Source organism: Equus caballus, chromosome 8, assembly GCF_041296265.1.
Source record: "Equus caballus isolate H_3958 breed thoroughbred chromosome 8, TB-T2T, whole genome shotgun sequence".
Classification (NCBI taxonomy): domain Eukaryota; kingdom Metazoa; phylum Chordata; class Mammalia; order Perissodactyla; family Equidae; genus Equus; species Equus caballus.
Window position 1 is genome coordinate 76,895,532 of NC_091691.1, and position 24,098 is coordinate 76,919,629.

At 45.9% G+C, this 24,098-nt stretch overlaps 1 protein-coding gene across 5 annotated transcripts in view; it reads right to left on the reverse strand.

The window, feature by feature from the left end:
- MYO5B (myosin VB) overlaps positions 1-24,098 on the reverse strand; it is a 348,428-nt gene that overhangs the window by 133,009 nt on the left and 191,321 nt on the right. For all 5 annotated transcript variants that reach the window (XM_070221084.1, XM_070221085.1, XM_070221083.1 and 2 more), the window contains 5 exons: positions 23,853-24,009; positions 15,086-15,229; positions 13,423-13,504; positions 7,864-7,971; positions 3,870-3,979 (listed from right to left, as the gene is read on the reverse strand). In XM_070221084.1, coding sequence (XP_070077185.1) covers positions 3,870-3,979; positions 7,864-7,971; positions 13,423-13,504; positions 15,086-15,229; positions 23,853-24,009 — 601 coding nt within the window. The remainder of the gene's footprint in view (positions 1-3,869; positions 3,980-7,863; positions 7,972-13,422; positions 13,505-15,085; positions 15,230-23,852; positions 24,010-24,098) is intronic.

Sequence of the window (24,098 nt, forward strand, 5' to 3'; positions counted from 1 at the left end):
AACTTAATCGACCAAAGAACCCTTATCTTCCTAAGAAATTGCCAAGGGTTAAGGTTCCCAGGAAAATACCTTAAGAACTGTCATTGTAATCCAATCTCCCTTATGTTTAGATGAGGAAAATGAGGCAAAGCGAGGCTCCCGTCGCTCAGAGCACCTAGCCCAGTGTGGGAGGAGGATGAGCTTGGGCCTGGTGGGCACAGGAGGCCCTATCTTCTCACTCGCTCAGCAGGTGGGGTTGCCAAGGCCACTTCTCCTGGCCAAGAGCCTTTTACTCTGCAGCCACCCCCACCGACCCTACCCCTCCCCCCGACAGGAAGCCAAATGTGCTCAAGTGCCTGGGGACTGCTTGACAGGCAACAGTTTCAGAGGTGGCAAGTGTCCAGTTTGTTAATCTGACCTATTTCCAAGAAATTTTTAACTGCTAGGCAATTCATCCATTGCAGCTAGATTCCCTGACATGGGTATGGCAGCAAACACAACCACCCAACACTGGCCCATAGGCTCCCTCCCCTCCCTGTGCCTCCCACGGCGGAGGCAGTGGTGAAAGGACCACAAGCCCAGGAACTGTTTGATAACCACCCTGGGACAGGTTCCCATCTGCTCCAGTGGGGCGTGCCTTGCCCCTCTATTACCCCCTTCTGACTATTGATTAAAGGTGCTAACCGAAACTGATTTGTAATTGTGCAATTACATTTAAGTTTAATTAAGTGATGCTAAATCCATTAAAAGTAGCCAGCCATCATAGGTAGCAGATTGGTTTTATGGGCCCGTATCACCAAATTCAAGAAACAAATTGCCTCTAGTGTCCAAGTAATTGCATGCTGTTGCATCTCCAAGGTAACTCTGGCAGTCATGGAACACATTTTCATGCTTTAATTAAAAATAAAAACTACCGAGCAGAAGGCACACTGTGTATGGATAGACAGCCTTTCCAGCAGGAGGCCAACTTTATGTGCCCAAGGAAAAACCAAAATCCATCGAGAGAGGGACTTTCATGAACAACCATGCAGTGAAGCACTTCTCTAGCACACACTGTGTGCCCAGCGCTGATGGGGGGCATCAAGCTTGTGAAGGGCAGACCTAGCTTGAGGGACTGAGAGTCTAGTGGAAGAAGCAAGACTGGCAGTGTGTAGGGGAAAGAACATTAGCTGGGCCCGGACTTGGCTTTGCCATGAACCGTCACTATGACCTTAGAGAAACAGTTTCCTCTCTTGGCTGTGAAGTGAGAGGAACACTCATAAGGTCCACTCTGGTTCTAACAACAATGATGATAATAGTCAAGAACTCAATCAGGCGAGCCCTGTGCTGAGGTATCACCCCCACTCTGCAGATGAGGGTACAGAAAGGGTAAGTGACTATCAATAAGTGGCAGGACCAGGATTTGAACCCTGGCAGTCCTGGTTAAGCATTATCACTCTCCATTAGTTCTCTGCACAACCTCTAATTGGCGAACAATAGAAGACTAGCCTAGACCATGTGTCTGTGCTCAAAAGCCTTCTGACTTCCTGGTTGTCTCTGCGACAAAGGGCCTGCTGTGCCATGTGGTATCCAAACCTCTACCTGTCAGGCGTCCTCTCTCCTCCCTGCCCTCACCACCACCTGTGTCCTCCATCCACTCTTTCCCAGGTGTGCACTGATATTCCCACCTTCATACAGTCTTCACAAAACCCTGAGTGGGTGGCAACATGTGTCAGGGCTGCAATAGTGAGCACAACAGACACGGCCCAAGAGTTTAGTGGGAAAACAGGTGTTGATCAAATACTACCAATAAACATTCACTTTCTTCTCACCTGAACATCCCCTCAGAGGCTGGGTGTGGAAGATCAGAAAGACAGTTCATTTATAAGCCCAAGCCTTGGCTTTCCAAAGTGGCCCTGGCCCCACCCCACCCCCAACTGCAGGTGCCCAAGAACCCACTGGACCTGGTTCTGGAAGCTCACCATCAATCCTTACTGAGACCTCGGATTTGCTCCTTCACTCTACTCTCACTTGCATCACGCCTGAGCCTAGAGACCCTCAATCCCTCGTCCATCCACCTACTTATCCAGCACCGACCAAGTGCCGGGCCCTGCTGATATTATAATGAGCAGAACAGTCCCTGCCTTCATAGACTCTGGGATCTCATGAGGGAGAAAGACATGCAACAAATGACCACATGATCAATGTAAAATTACAACCATGCTAAGCGCCATGGAGGAGAGATGCAGATGCTGTAAGAATCCATGATAGGGGATACGACCAGGAGGTGACCCTGAGAGGAAGGGGACTGAGGGAGGGGCAGCGTGTTGGGTGGGTTGGAGGCTGAGGGAACATTTGTCATCTTTCCTGCATCTTACCATCCTAAACCAGGAGTTCCTAATCTCACTTGTCCCTGATGCCAGTAGAGTATGGTTGCCTTAAGAAACTGTGTTGGGAAGGCACAGACCCCCTACACCTTTCTCACGAGGGGAAAGATATCAGGGGCAATACTTTACTGGCCCTAAGAACTCAGACTAGTTCACTAGAGTGTTTGTCCTGCACCAGGGGCCCACCTACCACCCCTCCAAGACTCAGGTCCTCCTCTGCACATCCCAGTCTGTCTCACAGCATCATCACTGCCAGCCTCACTGCCCCACTGCACGGGCGCGCGCGCACACACATGTACATGCACATTCATGTCCATGGGCGTCTAATACTGCCAAGCTCAGACAGTCCCTCCTTTCACACTGGGCCCAGGTGGGTGAGCCTGAAAGCTCTCATGAGGCTGCAGACTGTGCTGAGATGGCAGCAGCCCTGACAGGCCCAGGGGACTCCCCAAACCTAACACCGTTTCTCTTTTAGGGAAAATGTTTGGGGCAAAGGGCAGAAAGCAATGAGTTCTGCCAGATGCCAGCTACAATTCAGGTCTTCTTCTTTCTAAAGGCAGGGCCAGGTTCAACTCTGATAACCCCTAATCTTAGACAAACAGTAGGAGGTTAATAAATGTTTGCTCATTTGGAAAAGCATCAGGTTGTGAGTGGCATGGACACATGCCTACGTTCATATTCTCTAGTATCGTCTTCTGTCTTTTCGCAGAATTTGGTTATTTAAATTCTAAATCCTTGGGAGAAAGAATCATAATTTGTACCTCCAAGGACTTAGCCACTAATGGGCACAAAAAAGTCTATTATAAGCAATTTCAGATTCACTTATTCAAGGTCAGAATACCAGTTTTAGCATAGCCAGGCGCCCTTAAATACCAGAGAGCACACAACAGTTGCTGTCTATACTACTGCACGGGTCCCTACTCCAACATCCAGCCACCTAGACATTTTTTTTTCTAACACATATCAGGCACTACCTACAGTGAACATCAGGAAAATAACAGTCATTATGAGCATTTATGGAGCACTTTACAGTTTGCAATACTTTCACACAGATGTCTCAATATTCCGCCTGGTACTATAAAAATCTTGGCAAGTGTTGTCGTCTGTTTTGTCTACCCATTAGACTGTAAACTCCCTGGAGACAGTCACCAAATACAGCATCCAACACTCCTTCATCTCCTTGCAGCACGGACCTCAGTCGGGAGCTCAGAAAGTACTCACACATTGTTAACATTTTGCAGAATTCCATGGACCTCGGGGTACTTGGAAAACTAATGAATCAAAAAGAATTTATTGAATAGCTACTAAATTCCCTGTCCTTCATGATAGAAATTTCATGGCAGTTGATTTGAAAAGGATGCATTCTTTTAAAATATTAGCAAGCAAGGCAACAGAAACCATTACTGTTAAGAATAAATAACCTAGGAGTGTCCCCTAGGTGTAAAGACACATTTCAGTCATATAAAACTGTAAGAACCGAGTAAATTGTGTACATTTTATCTCTGGTGCTGGTACATAACTTACTGATATACTACAGGAATCACCATCACGCTCAGACTGAATCTCCACATTTCCGAGGTGCAGGATAGAAGCAATTATCTTAAAAATGCTTATCTGATGGGACTCTCTCACTCCTGGGGAAAAAAAAAAATGAATGAATGACACTCAATATCCATGGTAGGATAGAAAGGACATTTTACCCTTTTTTTAAGGACTTCAAAAAAAATAAGGTTTGATTTTCCTTTCAGGGCCAATGACTCCTAAAATGATCCAGGCTCTTCTCAAAGTAATTACCACTCACAGGAATGGCTCAGAGGGCAAAGGGGCTCCCTGGACTAAAAGGGAAATATCCTGTCTCTGATTGTCCTGATCAAACCAGATGGGTCACGCCACCATTTTAACTTCTCCAGGAGCAAAGGAGACGCAGCAATCATGTAGGCTCATTTTGGACCTCATTTCAACCAAACACTTTATGGATGTTTTTATGGGTTTAATAAGAATGGTCTCTTATCTGCAGTCATTTTTCTCCCAACATAATATCCTGCAATCATCTGTGACACACATCTAAAGTGCCAATCGGGGAAGAGGAGGAGAAAGTTTTCCTTGGAGTGCTGTCATGGGGCTGGATGGCCAGCTGGCTCCTAGCTGTTCCCCGATGGGGTCTGTTGTCCGCCACGCTACATGCTCCTTCATAGTTATAGACATACACACCTACCTCGGAATCACTGTGGCAGCAAACACCTATTGTCAAGTGTATTTACTCACATAAGTTATCAAAGACACGAATAATCTCTTAAAATTTATATTTAGCTTTAAGGTATTATCATTTCTTTTTGAATCACAAAAATTTTGGACTTATAAAAAAGGCTTCAGAATAATATCACGAATGCCAATTTACCATTCAGTTTAAGAAATAATACAATTGTTTGTCTATATTCCTCCCCAAGTGCAGTTCATTTTAAGGCCATACTTGAGCTAACAACAGTCAGTGACACCCATTAAACAGGAGTAAAGATATGTCATTCTAGGATTAAAAACTTTACTCAGATCATCCATAAAGTGGACAACCAAACACGAACTAGACAAATTAACTCTAGACTTCAATGACGTTAGATGGCCACGGCCATGCATGCTTCAGAGCGTCAGGGATTTACTTTTTAATTTTTATTACATAATATTTTCAAAATATACAAAGTAAGAAAAGTAATACAATAAATCCCTGTTTTGGCTTAATATTATATCCCCAGGGCCTGGCACATAGTAGGTACTCAGAAACATGAGTGACAGAATGACTGAATTGATGGCTGTTACAGAGACTGCAAGTACTTGCAAATGTCTACAGAAACGTATGCATCAGTCAAATATCTGGTCTTATTTAATCTAATAATCCAAAAAAACAGTCAGAGGCCAAAAAATTTAGGCATACATCTGGGTTCAGTGTAACTGAATAAGACCAGAAAAAGGAAGACAGGTTGAAACCAGAGGCTGAGAGCCAGGACAAGACAGGAAGTTAGACGGTTATGTACCCTGTAGGGAGTAAAGCACTGGGTTTTGATCAGAGCTTAGAGTGTCCTGCTCTCAAATAGGTCCCATTAGAAGTACTAGTCAGGAAGTAGGTGCTGGGACCATCACAGGACCAGAGGGTTATATCACTTTTCTCTCCTGCACTTATTCTTAAGAACCAATGCTTTGTCAATTTCCAAAGACCTAATCACCCTGTCATGGTAGGAATTTACGTAGCAGATACTAAATCCTAACAGGACTCCTGCACTATATCTACCAAAAAATCCTTTCTTTATATAGGATTCTCTGAAAAAGCAGTACCTCACCATGGGAAACAAAAAACAAAGCAAACAAAATCAAACAATAAAACCGAAGGACTAAAGCAGGGGTTGGCAACCTATGGCCAGTAGCCCATAATCTATTTTTGTAAATAAAGTTTTATTAGAACACAGTCATGGCCACTCATTTACATTTTGCCTATGGCTACTTTCACACTACAATGGCAAAGTGGAGTAGTTGCTACAGAAACCATATAGCTTACAAAGCCCAAAATATTTACAGTCTTGTTCTTTAAGAAAAACTTTGCCAACCACTGGAATAAAAAAATGGACATCTTTAATAAAGAGTAGGGAAGAAAGGCTTATTAAAAGAATTAATTTCACAAATGCCATTTGCTTTGAGAATGAAAGTACCCAGTCTCCTTAGAGGCTTAGAGGGAACGACCTTCTCCTTGGATCAGCTCATGCCCACTGATCACAGCAGCACAGAGGCAGTCACCAGAGGCCTCTCCTTTCTCGGACAAACTGGGCAGAATGTATCCTGCTCAACACCACCTCCTCCAAACTTGCTCCCACCTCCGGAGGATAAAACAGCTCTGTGATGCTGGGGAAGTCAGGCGGGCCAACAATCAACTTATTATCTCTCAGCTTCAAATCTGCTCTTCTTTGCCCTGCTTTGTGATCCTGGAGCTAGACCCCATAAACATTTTCCCTCCGCTGCTTGGTCAACAGGGGGCACTGCAGTGACTCTGCCAGGCAACAGCAGCGAGATGACATTTCCAGTCTCGGTTCTGGTCCTCCATAGTTGTTATTCATCTTGGAAGCCCAGCAACCTCCCAGGTGAGCTCCAGCTGTGTCCTCAGGCCATGCTCTCCCCATTAGCAGCTGTCTTTAAGAAGTTCTGTCCCCACCACACCTGAGGCAACTGCAGGCTACCTGTACAGACCAGTGCTGGCCCACACGCTCAGGCAGATGTTGTTACCATCAGTGGGCTTCCTGATCTGGGGAGCCACATCCTCCCAGAAGTCCTTGAAATTTCAGCCACAGGTGAGGAGCTCTGCTAGTCAGTAGTTCCTTTTTTGGCTGCTCTTGCTCACCCTAGAGAGTGTTCTTTTGTACTTGCTACTTCTGGACCCCTGAAGTCCTCTTAGTCCCCATTTAGTAGTTAATCATGAACTGCTAACAATTACTCATATTAATTTTTCTCTGTTGGAATAACCAATGTGGTTTCTGTGTCCTGACTCATATTTTATCCGTACAAAAGACAAAGCATATCTCCCCACCAGTTATCCAGAGAAGTGAACAGCCTTTGGATTTCAGCACATGAAGTCCTGGTTTTCTCCCCATATAGAGATTAGAGTGTGTCCTGTTTGGCCATGTCTTATTTGGACACTGGATAAAACTTCCCTGATTCCCACCAAAGCACCTAAGAAATGCTGCTCGGGGTTAGTCACATGACTCAGAAGCCAAACGTCTGTCTCTGTCAGGGAAGGCATGGGAAAAACACAAGGGCCATTCGGAGCCACTTTGTGGGTTTCAGGCTGACGTCCCAAGCTTTGCTTTTTCAGGCTGCAGGTCCTGAGAATTTACCCCTTCAATTTCCCAGTTAAGAATGGCTCATCTTCCACTTTACCACTTGGGGCTCTGCTCCCCCAAAACTGGCAGGGGAGAATGGGCTACTTTCTTCAGCTCTACTGCTTTTTACGCTCCAGAAGACAGAGATATCTTCCTGTTTGAAGGATTCCACTACTAAGCTCTGTATGGAAACAGGATAACAGAAACAACACTACGTATGACAGAGCTACTACACTTCACAGTGTGCTTCCAACTCAGATGCCATGATTGCGGTCCATAGGTGGCTTGGCCCCAAAGGCATGTTCTTTCTGCTAGAACACACTGCCTCTAAACCCAGACCACAGCACGAAAACACTAGCTCTTCTTGGTTTTCCTCCTTTGGCATCAATGGCTTGAGGGAGTGAAAAGGGATACTTTGCAGTGCTTGAGAGAGCAACTCTCAAATTCGTATTTTAAGAAAGGTCAACAGAGCTCCAAGCCTTAAGTTTTGGAGCCCAAGGGCTGGGATGGAATACAAAAGTAAGAAAACGTTCACCAAGGGCAAGAAGGCTTCCCCATCAGCTGATGAAGGTTGACAAGCCAAATGGGACACTGCTCTGCTCTGCTCTTCTCTCCACGAAATCAACCCTCGGGGCCTTCGCCCCCATTCAGAAGCTCCTTACCAAGGAGTGTGAAGGCTTGTCGAGTCTTCTCAAAGTCCTCAGCATCATCCACACCCTCGATGGACGTGTCTCCTCCCTGTGATGCATAGAAAAAGTCCTCCGCGCATGCTGTGAAGGCAAGGAGGTAAGGCATCAGGCATCAGGGAGAAGCTGCATCCTGGTTTACCCGCAGATCCCAACCCATGAGAATGTCTACTCATCCCAGACCAAATTTTATTCCCAGACAGATGCGGAACCTTTTAAAATATTATCTTTATTGACAATGGCAAATGGGAGAGAAAACTGGATAACAAAAGACAGAAAACTACAAGGACAGAAAGCACTGTTGCATCTGTGTTAAGCTGGTACATGAAAAACATGTGAACATAATAGACATGTCATGAATAGTTCAGTTTACAGAAGGATTCACCACAGACTCGTCTTTAAAAAGGATCGATATACACAGGTGAAATGTAAACCCACCCTAGAATCACAGACTTCCACGGCCATCGATCATCTTAGTCTGACATTCTCTTTGACAAATGAGGCGCAGTGATGTGCTCAAGGAGAAATGGTTTTTTGTTTGTTCACTTGTTTGACCAGGTTGGGGTACCTTGAGCTATTCGGACACACAAACAAATGCAGGCTGAGCCCCTCACATGTCTGTTCTCATCCCCCAGCTCAATCCCTCTTCAGTCGGGCCTCTGGTAACAGCCCAGAGGACACCTGGTAAGGAGTGGCCCCGGTTCTGTCGTAGGATTCAGAGCCAATCTCAGCAGAGGGCAAAAATGCAACAAGCCCTAGAGAGCATCTGCAGTGCAGGGCTGGGCAGTCAGCACTGACGGCAACAACTGCATCTACCAAAATTACCCTTGAAATTACTTAAATTTTCTGCAAAATATAGTATCTTTGTGTGGTACAAACCTGCCCAGTACTTGGCATTTCTAAGTGTATAATGTTTGATTTTGACAAGACGCCAACACTGGACACTGGCTGGTTTTCCTCCTCCCCTGAAAACCGCAGTTAAATTCTTCTCCCTTGACCTGGGTGTGACGGTGGAACGCACATCAGTTAAAGGTGCTGAGACGCAGCTTCACTGCGACTCCAGTCCTCCTTCAACACCAGTCCTTCCAGTGTGATCTCCGAAGAATTTCTTGAGTCTCTCCCTCTTCCACCCTGATGGCTACTGCCCTCGAATGACCTTCAGCATCTGTTGACTGTTGCAAAAGACTCTAAACCAGTCTCTCTCTTTCTGATCCTGTTCCTTCAAACCCACCTCCAAACTGCTGGCAACTCTGATCACACTGCTCCCCTATTGAAAGCCCTTTAGAGACCCCCGTTCCTGTCCCACTGGCCTCAAGGCAAAGGTCAAACACTCTCAAAGACCCTCCTGGATCTTTCCTGAAGTGGCCTCCTCTTGCCACTCCAGACTCATGGCTTGTCCTTCCTTCCTCATCTCTACATCCCAGATACACCAGTTTCCTTATTGTCATTCCTCAGCTCTACTTCCTGCTCATGGCTTACATGGCCTGGCCTACTTCTTCCTGGTCTCTCCCATTTCCCACTTTGTATCCTTTGTTCCAAGACACACTGAACTGCGCCAATTCCTCCGGCCAAGCAAGCATTCATTGCCAGGGCCAGCTAGGAAGTGGCAGAACCCAGCCCCCAACCTCAGTCCCACACAACCTGAGCTATACCCATCAAGGAACACATCTGTCTCCAGGAACGAATAGCAGAATTTCAGTTGTATTTTATGAGGGAAGGCTTCCTGGAGGAGTAACTTAACCCACTCTGATGACTGGAGGCACTTGAACCGGGAGAGGAAGGACTTCAGCCCTGAACTCACTCACAGCCACAGCAGAAGTGAGTTTTTATGAAGGAAGTCACATTAGGTCTTTGTGGAAGACGGCATATTTAGTCTTTCATATCTAATCACCCTGCGACCTCTGGCACTGAGTAATATAACAGTTTCAAAGGCCTAATAAAAGCACCAATTCAGTTTGCCTTTTACACTCCCTTTTCAAAGTACATCAATTTGACAGTTTTTACAGTGTGCACATGAAGACGATCAAATATACCATTTACTCCCATTTCTCTGACAGGCAAACCAAGGAACCTAGGGCTTTAAGGGGTTGCCCAGGCTCACCCTGAGTCTGGCCAGGCCTTGGGAGTCCATTACGAGATCACCCTATTGTGGAGATGGCTGTTTATCTATGACATGCCATAAACACAACCTAACTGATCAGAAGCATTGGCTGAGACACCAGAAAGATGGTCACCTGAGACTCCAAAGGAGGACACCAGACTGCCGTATTGGAGGAAGGAGGCATTTTCAGCACCTATCAAAGACCCTTCGTTGTCAACAGCCAGGGCCCAACTGCCTGATGTTCTGAGTCAGACAGACCAGCCCCTACCTCCCCTTGTTTCCAGTTCTTAAACTCAGGCCTGGCAGGCAACCCCTCCCAGGTGGGGCCCCCTGGGTCAGTGACAGCATTCTCTCCTAAATGAATTGAATCCAGTTAAAATTAGTATCTCCTCTCCATCTGCTTCAAGGTTTGCAATCACCTCTGTTACATCACTCCCCAGACCCTCTTAGGACAGACATCCCAACAGGATGCAGTCTTCTCCTGTCTGCTTAGCCTGCCTGAATCTCAGCTCTCCTTTCAGGCCCATGAAGCTGTCACTGATTGTCCCACTCCAGAGCAATGTCTCTTGTCCTCCAGTTTGGTTATTTCTTTACTTAGAATTCTCAAGGAGAAATAAACCACAAAGTCCCATATTAGCTGGCTCAACAGGCAGACACTGGATCAGGCAGTGTACAGACCACAGAAGGGGCATGAAGCCAGTGATTAGAGGGGTGGACCACCAAAGTCACAGCCAAGGGCTTGCACTTTACCTCTGTGCAAGGCAGAGGAGGTTATTTATAAACTGTATCAATACACCTACGGGAGTGAAAAATAAGAAAGAGAATTTATTCCTTATTAATTGAAGGCTATATTTAAGGGAATGTGGGCTCATTACACTTCTTTTTACCATCATTCAGTCACACTATAACAAATTATTCATCGGACTTTTTTTTCAAAAAATCTCATCCTGAGGCCATTTTAATGCAGTAGACCACCAACAATGGGGCAGAGGAAAGTGTGGATGACCGGATGCAAATCTGTTCCCTCCACTCTCAGAAAAACGCACAAAACTCCTGCTGGGCCAAAGGGTCTCGTAGAGACTTCTGTGCATTTGAACAGCACGCTTTAGGTGAAGAAAAGGGGTGAGGCAGTCTAAATATTCACCAGGAGCTGCTGGCTAGTCCTTCCTTTACTTGATGTTTCCAGCCACTCAACCGGGGTTATCAGCGGAACTAATCGTCAAGCTTCAGGGCTCACAGCCAATCCACCCGTAAGGCTGAAGACAGCCTCACAGGCGAGTACGAGAGCTTATCAAAGGCTCTTCACTTCGCTCCAACAAGATGCTCTCAGAGGGCACATGCAGGTAAAGGAGCAATAAATGGAATTGAGTAGTTTTCAACTGCTCCAGCAGGGGCCCAAGGAGCTTGCACCTTGCCAAGACACAGAATAAGGAAAAGCCAATTTTCACCTCAATACACTCATGTAAGTGCAAAAAACATAAGGAGGATTTCTTCCCTATTACCTAAAAGCTACATTTGGGACAAAATGGTCCAAATACAGCTAGATGGATCTTGCCAGCACTTGTTCATTTTCTATAAAACTGACCTTAGAAAAAAGTTTTCATTTCCCACAGGTTGGCCTTGAAAAACCCAGCTTGGCCCTTGGCCCCACTCTTGGCAGGAAACAGGATGGCAGTGGCCTTGAACATGGCTTGCCTTCTCGGTCCCTTGCAACCATAAGCCAACATCAGAGCCCCACGGTGCCAGCACAGGGCAGTGTTCAGACAAGGCTTGTAACATTCAGCCCTTGTCCCCAGTGAGTTTATGATTTCACTCGGGAGAATCAGGCTTGCAAGCAGTGAACACCTAGAGTACAGCAAAAAACCAGCGTAATATATGCCATCCAGGGCCTCCTCCTTTGGGTCCCAATGTAAGTTTACTTCCCTTGGCAATCTTCTGACCCACCTCGGCCATGCCTCACTCAGCATATCCTTATCACTCTGCATTGTAATTGACTGTAAGCTAAGTGAGGGCAGGACCCACAACTGTTGTGTTCAACACTACCTCCCCAGTGCCTAACACTGCCTGTGCAAGGTTTGATGAATGAATAATGAAGGAATCAATGCTAAATTGCATGGCACAGGCACCTAATGCTACAGGAATTCATAAGCAAGTAAAGCAGAGCGTTAGGGGGCAGACTGAGGTTTGAACCACTTGATATATTTTACCAACTGGGAGAACAGGCTGGAGTGGTCAGAGCTGGATCTGGTGCTGGGCTCTTAAGGTGGATAGGACGTGGGTCCAGGACAGCAAAGCCTCAGAAGTCTGTATCTCTCACAGTTGCAAAGACCAACCAACCTCTGTCTAGACACTCAGCTCTTCATACCATCTGTTAGTATTGGACCTCCCCACACCTCCAAAAATACCAACAACAGGCCAGGGACAGGAAGTGCCACAAACACAGGATGCTGCATGGCCCCCAGGCTTACCCTCATCACATAATCCATTAGGAGATGGGCCGTGAGGACTCAGTGGCGGGAGTCAGTCAATACTCCATGACAAAGCCCCTGTGCATGGAAGGGGGAAGGGCCCAGACCCCAGGGAGAGGTGCTGCATTGGTGTGGGATCAAGAGCTAACGCCTGCTCCCTCTTCTTGCTTTGCCCTGGCTCAGTCAACAGTCTCAAGACAAACTGAAGCTCATAAGACCCCTTGGCAAACAGCATTAGCAGAAACAAAGGGTGACTAGGACCCAATGAAAAGTTGCCTTTTTATCTGATGGGAACAGCAGGTGACATCCCGCTGGCTCCAGTTGAGAGGCACTTTAGGTTGCTCCATTCCCCTGCTCCAGCATGGGTGTGCCACAGCTTCCCTGCCTGTCCCAGAGAAATCAGCACTGTGCCCGCTAACGCCCAGCAGTCCAGTGTCACTCCTCTAACCCAGCCTCATCTTCTGCGGTGAGGCCCAGGCTCCGCAATCTCTCTCCAGCCATCCCCCATTCATCCCTGCTCTCCTCTCCCTCCCTCCTCTTTCTGTCTCAGTCCTTAAATATGACTTAAAACGCACTGGCCACAGTGAAGTGATGTGCATTCGCTAGATCTCTAGATCCTCAGGGTTGGGATGCATTTGTTACGATGTCTACAGTGGAAACACTTTTCAAAACAATGATGCATGGAAATTCTCTTATGCTCTGCAAAATGCTGTTCCACCCCTGCCTCTAACACTCTCGAACATTCTCTGTGGCAGGTAACCTGGGTACAATTAACCCTCTTTTACTAGTTGGGCAGTGAAGCTCAAAGAGGTCTAGGGGACATGCCCACATGAGGGGCGGAGCTGAGGCAAGACCCCATGAGGGAGGCTTTGAGCAGGGCACCCCTCCTCCTCTCAGAGCCCCCAGATGTACCACCTGCCGCAGCAGAGCCCACCCCAGAGGAAGGGCACGCACCCATTTACTTACTTAGTGCGAGCTCTTTAAATTCCGGGAGGCTGGCGGCAGCACAGAGCTGGTAAAAGATGTGGTAATTCCTCTCGTCATCTGCCTGAAGGAGGAAAAAAGGTAAGCAGTTTTAGGGCAGTGACCCCAAGATCATCGCCCCGCCCAGTCTAATCCCATGGTGTTCTGGATGACAGAGGTCAAGACTTTTCCTGACACTTTCCACTACACCTCTGCCACCTTCAATTCCCACCAGATTTTCCATTCACTATTATAGGGGCTTCTTCCAACCCGAGGATTTTTACCTCTGGACTTATGCAAAAACATGTGTTTTTATGCCTCCTACATAGAACGTCATCGCTGTTCCACAAATAGTGGATTAGTCAATCAACAAACACTGATTCAGATACGGGTGCTGCCCAGCTAATGTTGCTCAGATTGTAACTGCCCTGTGGTAGGCTCCCCTTCTCTTCTGTGAGGCTTGGAACTCAGTAAAAGCTACACCCTTGCCCTCATGTCAGGCTGGGCAGTCAGGAAAGGTCCATGACTGAGGCAGGATTTCCAGTGGACACTCAGGCCACATGTGCCTGAAGTTGGCAGAGTGGTGTGGGGCAGGGGCTGCTTCAGGAGGCCTGAGCAGAGAGAGAAAGAAAAAGAAAGGCTCACTGGGTGTTCAGAGAAGAGTCTGGCTAGAGCCACAGCCAGCACATCCGATCCACCCCCAGCACAACAGGCTGTTTGCTTTGCTGCAGTGAGATGAAGGACGTGGGGCTGTCAAACCAAACTTGAGAGACGGAGAGAAAGCCTAGCACAAAAGTGGGAAAAATAATAAAGCTGCTTAAAAAATTCATTAGATGTTGGCCAAGTATCAGAACGGAGACAAGTGTCACTGAGAGTAACAGCCGAGGCATTTTGACATCCCCTCCGAAGGCAGTGGAAACCTAAGGGCAGGGGAGCCATCCACCTCAGGGGGAGAGTACGCGGCCGGCTCACGTACCATCACCCCGGTTCAGGGACGAGATGTTGAAAGGAGGCTGGAGGAGGACTGTTCTCGGGGTTGCGAGCTGCGCTGACCACCAAAGGCCAGGGCAGAGGAGGAAGAGGGTCACCAAAAGGCCAGAGAGCAGTGGGAAGGAGGGAACGAAAGGTGAGCAAAGAGCAATGAAGAACTGAGTCAAGTGAGAAGAGGGCACTCTGTTTATTTAAAAAGGAAACTAAATATGTGGCCAAGAAGGGTTGGTTTTTTTCTTTTTTTATATAACCCACCAAATAAGAAAGGTCCTAGGGAAAGCTGAAACCCCCAGACCCTATATGACATTCCCTTGATCATGACTCTAAAATCCATAAGGAGCAGGGCTGTCTTATTCTTCACTGTATCTTTGGTGTCTACCACAGGGCTAGCCCGTAATAGGCACTCAATAGATGTTTGTTGATTGAATCTAGAAACAATAGCCACTGAAAAATAACAATACTGGGTAAAAGATTTATCAGGCCTGATGCCTGTAGCACTTGAATGAATACTTGTCGATGAAAGAAAAGACAGAACAAGTATATCCAATTCCAAGCTCAACAGATGAGTGGCTCTTTGGGCACAGGGAGGGGGCAGGGAGCAAGGGAGGGGGCAGGGAGCAAGGGAGGGCATAATGGATGGGAAAAAATACCAAAAGGCCTGAGTCACACCCCTCACCTGAAAGACCACTCTGGACTTCTCCAGCAGGTAGGTCCTCATGTTGGCTCCAATGATGTGGTACCTTTTGTCAAAGCCAATCTGAATGTACTTCCCAAAGCGGCTGCTGTTGTCATTGCGAGTGGTTTTAGCATTTCCAATGGCCTGTACGGGACAAACAAACAAGAGGGGTGCAAAACAGGGAGGGCTCTCTTGAACTCAGGATTGTATGTTTGTGGCAGCACCCACCTCTATTTTCTCCCTCTTCTCCATTACAGAACCTCTCTGCTATCGGGATGAACTAAAAACAAACAAAACAGAAAAGAGCATTTTCCTGCCTCCTTTAGTCCTAAGGATGGCCAATGAGAGTAATGAGTTTATTTGTGGGCTCTTTAAAGGGGACTAACCAGCTCGAAGGTGCATCCCATTGTCCTTCCTCTCTTCTTCCTTTTTCCTGCCTGGAATATGCACGTGATGGCTACAGCTGTGGCAGTCATCTTGGGACCGTGAGGCAAAGGTCTAGAGAATCACAGAGACTGCTGCCCTGACACTTTTCAGTCACTAACCCAATGCCAGTACCCAAGAGTTCTGAACTTTTTGTGAGAAAAATAAACCTCCTGTGCTTAATTCACTTTGATCAGATCTACACAATTAAGCAAATATCATTCCCAATTGATAAGTGGTATTTCCTAGAAAGAGACCAAAGACCAACACCCATCCCTCCAAACCTCATCACTAGGACAAATTGAAAAGCCACCTCCCTCTTGGTACTATTTCTTACACAGCAGCAGGGGAACAATTCAAAACACTTAATAATTTTTAAAAAATGAGTGGCTAGGTGACTGGCCTCACTGTGTAAATATTCACTTACCATAAAACATCACATTGCTACTGGATTGGTAATGAATATATTAATATTTTAATCCCTTTCAAGTTTACTTTTTAGGTAGTTAAAACACTTGAAAACTATCCACTATAACTTTTCAGTGGTCTAGGAAGTTTGGGGCACAAAGAGGTTGAAAGAAAATCCAAAATCCTAATCCACCCTCCACTGCTGCCAGCCAGATCCACACCACGGAACCATGAGTAGGTACTCAAAAGGCACTCCTGACAGGCCTCAAACGAATAAGGCTCTGCTGGCATCTGTGATTAACGAGGCCAACAGACCAGCTGAAAGCAAATCACTGCTGTTTAAAAGGTCAAAAAGTTGACCTACAACGAACACTCACGAAAATGTCCCCTGTTAAGTCTTGATAAGGAAAATTATCAACCGTTCCTATTGTCGAGATGATGAAGTGCGGCCTCGAGTCCTGTACTCACTCACAGACACCCAAGCCTGGCTCCGCCCTAAGGAGGCTATTCAGCCCAGGCTGGCCTCACTCTTCACAACCACTCACCCTCCACGTGCACCTGACATGATGCCCAAACGTGTCGCACGTCTTGCCACTGCTCTCTGTTGTACTGCTGCAGCCTAAGCCCAAGTTGTCAATGTCTCTTTCCTGGACAACAGTCTCTCAACCGACCTCCGTGTGGCCACTCTCCTCTCCCATTGTCAATTCTCCACTTTACCACCAGGGTTTTCTTCTAAAATGTAAACCCGATTATTACATTCCCTTGTGTAAAATGCTTCAGTGGTTTCCACTGTCCTCTAAGTTATAAATCCTCAGGATGGCTGGCGAGGCCCTGCAGGATGACCCAGGTGTGCCTCTTGTCACTCTTGCTCTTGAGGTCCAGCCTCAAACAATCCTGAACTCTTCTCTTTCTCAAAAGCCCTATGTTCTCTCCGCCCCCACCCAAGTTCACAATGCCGTTTCCTGTGCCGCGAACAGCCTTCCCATGGCCCCTTCACCTAGCTGACTCCTCCTCGCTCTCCCAGTTTCAGCATCAGTGCTGCTTCTTCAGGAAAGTCTTCCCTGACCTCACAGGCTGGGCGAGCTCCTTCTGCCACATGCTCTCGTGGTCTCTGTACTTCCCTCATTTCCCTCCCCACGTAGCTCCATGAGATGTTACCCTCTGTCTCCATGAGAGCAAGAAATGCCCACCCGCTTCAGCATGGGATCTCCAGCACCTATCCCAGTGCACAGCACACAGCAGGCATTCAAAAATATTTGAGTGACTGCAAGAGTAAAAGAACTTGGGTTTCTGTTTTCTTTCCCGTGAAATGAGAGTTTTGGGGTCCTTGGCCTCAAAGGTCACTTGCCACACTATGGCCCTAAAATCTCCCATTGAGGCTGCAATATAAACTTCTTCTTTGGGTTTAAAATGTATAAAGCAACCCATCCAGCAGACATACAGTGTGTACCTCTGCAGAGAAGTGGGGGACAGTGTAACCCCGGCATGTTGGGCTGCTCTGAAGGACATCTTGGAGCATAGAGCATGCCCAAGGGCAGGGCAGGGCTAGAGTCCGGCCAAGCTGAAATGACTCGCAAAGAGATGATAATCAGACGAGTTTATGTCCTAAGCTCCCCCCAGTCAAGGAAGATAGGAAGACTCACACCCCCCCCAGCATCCACCAACCTCATCATCTCAACAGAGGCCTCTGTGCACCCACTTCTCCTCCATGGAGCTCTCTGATCCTTCAAAGCACCACATGACTAGCCAGTGTCACACTTTTGTAAGCCAATTCTATCTGGAAAATGGCAAGGAGGGCTGTGTTCCCTACAATGCTGGTAAAAGTGGCCTCCATCATGAGCCACATCCCAGGCTGGGCTCCTTGTAGTCTCCTTTAATCCTGACAAGGACCCTAGCAGACAGGCATTAACAACTTTCATCAGACTTATGGGAAAACTTAGGCACAGAAAGGTTGAGAGGTGTGCCCAGGGTCACACAGCTGGGAAGTGGCAACACCAAGATATAAATTCAGACATGCCTGAGTCCAAAGTCTGTGTTCATTCCACTCGGTTCACAGTCCTCCCCCAACTCTCCAAACCATTCACAGGACAGGAGCTGCCACACGTTGGGTAACTTCTCACATCTCAAATAGCCAGGTCAAATGGAAGGATAAAGACAAAGACATTAACCCTCACTTATCTTTTTATGAGAAAGTGGCGAAAAGCCTCTCAGAGGAGGGTAGGGCACCGACTCATTACTCTGACAACTAGTAAGTTAGGAATCTCTCTCAGGGTAACTAGTTGGTGAGGAGAAGTTTCTCCTCTTAGACTTATTTCAGCTAAATGTAGGAGGAAAGAGAGAATGGAAAAATCACCCTTTTGCCTCTCCTGATGAATTACCAGATCTGGGCTTAATCAATGGCAGCTGACATCACCGAGAGACAGCTACACATTCTGAGCCTCTTGGTGGGAGCACACTATTAATACTGCCAATAAAGGATTCTTGGTTTAAAAAAAAAAAATCAAACCTGAATCTAATCAAGCCTCTAAATTTTACTGCCCTTTTACAGGAAATACAGGAGACAAAGGAACATGTTCACAACATTATGAAGATGGAATTAGCAAAAGCCGGTTTGTGGAATATTCTAAAGGATAATCTAGTTCCAACAAATAAGTCTCAATTCCAGTATTTCAAAAAATTCAAATTTTGTAATTTGTAAAATGGCAGTAGGAACCTTTACCATACCTGAGATCGCTTCTTGAGATAGCTTAGGGAAAGCTTGCTGAACTGCAAGTCATTGCCAAAAGATCTATCCTCTTCACCCCCTAGGCTGCTCTGAGAAGTGGGAGACCTGCATGTAGTTATCTTTCAAATCCCTGCCAGATTTTTCTGGTTACTGACTTAGACAACATTTTGACACATGAGGAAAGCAAGTCCAGCTGTTATAGGTGATAAAAACCCAGGCTTTGACCCTCACTGAGTCCACAGGCAACAAAAGAGGAAGGTACGATGCAAGTAGTTAAAATTCGGAAAATGGGAAAATGATATAAGCAGGAAATTCACAGAAGAAACTCACATGACCAATAAACATGAGAAAAGATACTCAACCTAGGCAGTAATCAGAGAAAGGCAGACTAAAAAATGACAGAGTGGCAATAACTATGACCTTTGTAAGAAATGATCATGAGGATGTGAAGAAATGGGAACTCTCATATACTGCTATTTCAAACGTAAACTGGAACAACCATTCTGAAGAGCAATTGGGCACATCTGGTAAAAGTGAACATACATGTACCTAACAATTCAGCAATGCTACTTCTAGATATTACCTAGAGAAACTCACATAAGTGTACAACTGGGTGTGCACAAGAATGTTCAGTGCAGACTACATTTCACAATAAAAAAGAAATATAACCTAAATATCTACCAATAAGAGGGAACAGATAGATAAAATGTGGCATATTCACATAACAGGATACTATAAACCTGTTAAACTAAGCAAACCAGAGTATGACTCATGGATAAATTAAAAAATGTTGAGTGAAAAGCAAGTCACAAACCGGTTGATAGAATATCGTACTATTTATATATGACAGAACAACCTTCTTTGTGGTTTATGCATACACAAATATGCAGTAAAACAAAAATGGGCTGGAACAAATAATTTCAATATAATTAAGATTTATACAATAACAAGGTACATACCGACTAGTGTGGAAACACAGAGAAGGGAGGAATTAGCCACGCCCAGCAGAATGGGAAAGGCTTTAAGAAGTAGAAAATGTAGCAGATCTTAAAGTAGAATCCTATCAGCAGAGAAGGAGAAGGGATTCTACCCATGAACATAGCGTGGGCAAAGGGATTGGGGCATGTGAGAGAATGGACAAGAGTGGAGTGGCTAGAGTATGTTGAAACATGAGAGAAGACATGGGGGCTCAGTAAGGTATGTTGGGGCAGATTCTTGCATGAAGAGGTTAATAATAGTGGTAGGCCTTCTTGTTTCTTTAGCTTAAAAAAAAAAAAAAAAAAAAGTCAAACCCTGAAAAGTATGTAGCAACTGCTCTTAGTCTCTATCGACTTTGCTCACTGTACCCCTGGCCCTCTTGCTTTCTCTCAGGATGGGGGGAGTCTCTGTGGCTCCTGGAATTGTATGCCTGCAGACTCCAGTCACCCCAAGAAGCCACATGACTCCTCTGGCCTGGACCTGGTTCTGTTCCCACTCTAACAGTCTCTTGATTACCAATGTCCTTTTAATCAGTGCAGACTTGTGAACAAATCACTCCCAGGATGCTGACAAGTTCTTACACAGAATGGGGTCAGAGAGCTCTGGCACTGACAATAAATCATCTCAGTCTGCCCCAGCCAATCCCAATCCATCCTCAAGTCACCTTTAACTCAAACAAATGCCAGTTAGTGCAAGCCAGCAGGAATTCTGCCTCCTTAGACTGCCCTCAACTCTTTCTCCGTCTCCCCAGGAGGCATGTGCAGTTGCTGGGCTGTGGAAATAATGAGAATTGCTTCATCGGGAGGTGCCATCCTTCCCCAGGACAGGGGCAGGGTAATCAGTAATCAGCTGTCCCCTGATTAAGACATGTCTTGTGTTGGCTGTAACCCTCTGAGGAGTGATAAAGCTGACTGGGCTCCTGACACAAGGGGTCAGCTAGACTTCAAACTTAATGAAAAATCAGGTTTTGGCAGGGCAAAAGCTGCTCTTTCTCTGCTTGGCAACACTCTTTCTAATCCCATCCAGACTTCTTCTTGGCTATAATTCTTCCTTTCCATGTTCATATCCAAGATTTCTCTCAAATAAAACACTCAGTAACTGCTCAAGGGATAGTCTCTATGATGACAAAATTCTAGATTTGACAGAATGAGCCCTCAGGACTTACCCACATAGTTTCCAAAGTACCAATTTGCACAATGTAGAATTGAAGGTTTTGAGCCCAAACCGCTGTACCATTTATTTATATGACATCATGAAAGATTAGGCTCGGTTCACGTACACACTTCTCCTCCTTCAGACCTTGGCAACTGAACCATGTCTTGTGTATTTTGGGGTGCATATTGTTCTCACATTTCTCCCAAGCCAAATCACCCTGCCTCTCCAGCAATCCACCAGCCTACTCAGGCCATAATGGATACCGAAAACATCAGATCATTTTAGACCACTGTCATTTGAAAAGCATTCCCAAAGCAAGAACTCAAAGAGACACTTGCATGCCAATGTTCACAGCATCATTATTCACACTAGCCGAAAGGGGAAAAGGACCCAAGTATCTCTCAACTGAGGAACGGATAAACAAAACGTGGTATATTCTTGCAGTAGAATATTATCCATCCATAAAAATAAACAGAGCACTGATACAGGCTACAACATGGATGAACCTTGAAAACACTATGCTAAGCAAAATAAGCCAGACACAAAAGGACTAACATTGTATGATTCCACTTATACGAGGTACCTAGGAGGGCAAATTCAGAGAGACAGAAAAATACAAGAGAAGTTACTTGGGGAGGGGTGGAGTGGAGAATAGGGACTTATTGTTTAATGGGTGCAGTTTCTGTTTGGGATGATGAAAAATTCTGAAAATGGATAGTGGTGATGGTTGCACAACACTGTAAATGTACCCAATGCCACTTAGTTGTACACTTAAAATGGTTAAAATGGTAAATTTTATATTATGTACATTTTACCACAACAAAACAACAAAATTTAAGAAAGCATTGCCCCTGTGTCTCATACCTGTTTAATAACATGGGGATCTGTCTTCACTAAATTCCCATCTTGACTAACAACAGCTTTGTTCACTCACCAGAGATCAAACAGGTTTCTTCCCTTCTGTTTTGCCCAGAATAACTACTTACTTCATTTCCAAAAGAAGAGGCACTCTGTGTCTTTGAAATCTTACTACCTAAAAGATGAACTGAACTTTGAACCTCAGGGGCAAAGGAGAAGCTGAAATCCTGGTTTCACCCCCACTTGAGATGAAACACGATGCTAATGGTAGACTGCCGTCTTAGCTACCTCAATTTAAATGCAGCAGGTGGTCCAAGGGAGGCCAAGCTCAAAGCCCACAGCTGATGCCTTCTGAATTGAGGCCACAGCCAGGCCTCTGCCTCAGGGCTTAGAACAAATGCTATGAGCAGACACAGACAGGCTACCAACTAAAGGACTGACAATAAGGAGTTAAATTATGGTAAAAGCATATATATAATGTATTTTTGCAGCCAATAAGACAATTCATAAAAAGCTTAATGATATGGGAACAAGGCTTATCATTCAGTGAAAAAGTTCGAAGGAAATATAACAAAATGTTGAACGATTATCAGCAGGCTATAGGATCATGGGGGATTATCTCCTTTCATTCTTTCATATTTTCCAGGGAGTTGTTCTTACCTTTTTAACAGGTCAATGGTTCTCAAGATGTGGGACCCAGACCAGCAGCATCAGCATCACCTATGAACTTATGTGAAATGCAGATTCTCAGGCCCATCCCAGACATGAATCAGAAACTCTGGGAGTAGGGCCCAGTAATCTGCTTTAACAAGCCCTCCAAGGCAATTCTGATGCACAGTCAAGTTTAAGAACCATTGTAATCGAATAGAAGTTTTGTTATTGTTGTTTTTATCTCTTTGGTAAAAATGCCTTCAACTGTATTGACCATTTCCCAACTCACATAAAAACAAATACTGAAATTTTCTTTTGTCAAATTCTTAGTGAATACGCTGTGTCCTTTTACTCAGCAGAGAATAAATGTTCTCCAGATAATGCAACTCTCTAGGCAGGAGATTTTGTCTGGATAATCAATGAACTCCTATGAATTGCGACTCAGAATGTACTCCTGCACTTGGTAAAGAAAGAGAGAGGGGGAACCTGGGAAGGTCCAGGCAAGTCCTTGTTCCCCTTAGCTCCAAAATAATCTGAAAGACCAACCATATTGGTGCCTCGTGTCTTAATCCATGGGGCTCAAGGCTGTGCAGAGAAATCTGATGCTATCTTGGCAGCTTTCGGCCTCGACTGAATTTCTTCTTACTAAAACAAAGAGGCTGCCCAGGGCTGGCAGAAGGGCCTACTCCCACCAGACTGGAACCCAGACAACAATGAAGAGCATCCCCTTCAAAGGCAGGAAATCAAAGCTGGTCCAGCGACTGTGCGGCCATTTAGTTCCACTCCATCAGAATTAAGTTTTTACAGAGGAAAGGAAGAAAAAGAGAAATGGAGTTCCAGCCCTGTAATATGATTCGTTACAGCAAGCTCTCAGTTTTAGGAAATCTCTCTGGCCCTGCACTTTCATCAACTGCTCTCAGCCCACCCAGCCCGGGAGGTGAGGGGCTGGTGAAGACACAGACAAGACCTGCCCTTGGTCAGTTCACGCCGTCACAGGTAACACTTTCTGAGAATCTTCAACACATTCCATGTTATCACCTACCTTTTGCCTCTGCTTTTCCCCTCAAAGATAAAATGTCTAAGTATTTGGGGCAGGGGAGGAAGGGAATCTTCTACCCAGGCTTCTCCATCCCTATGAGAATTGCCCTCCTGATTCACGGGCCTTCCCAGCATCAAATGGTTTCGGTGGAGCACTGATTTGCTGACACATCATGGCAGCAGGGGAGGGGAACAGCAGCAGAGGTGGCGGTAGATGAAGAAGAGAGGTCACCATTGCATTCAGCAGAGTCAAAGGACAAGGAAGACATGAAGAGGACACTCTGCCTAATCCTGGGGCCCTGTAAGACACTACCAGGTCAGATTACTCCCAAATCTGTAGTCTTTAGGCACCTTCATAATTTTTTCCTCAATAGTGGACAATGGGTTCTCAGGGAGAGGCCCCAGTGCTAACCATGTGAGCTGTTTCCAAGGACCTTTGTGATCAGCCATGCAAGGCTGGACACCCAGAAGTCTCGCTGCCAGCTGAAAGAACTCCAGCCAAGAAGGCCAAGGACGTTTGGAAGGCTTTACCTCCATGATGGGACTGGATGCTAGGACCTTCTCTTCGATGTTGGTGTCACTGGCTGAGCCACCAACTGTGGCGAAATAGCGCATGGCATACTTGGCTGACACGGTCTTGCCGGCTCCAGACTCCCCGCTGACTATGATGGACTGGTTCTTCTCATCTCTGGAAGGGAGAAAGCTCTGGTCAGTTGTTGGCTGTGGAAAGGCTCTGCTGCCTTCCAGGGATTCTGCTGACAAGGACCTGAGCCCGAT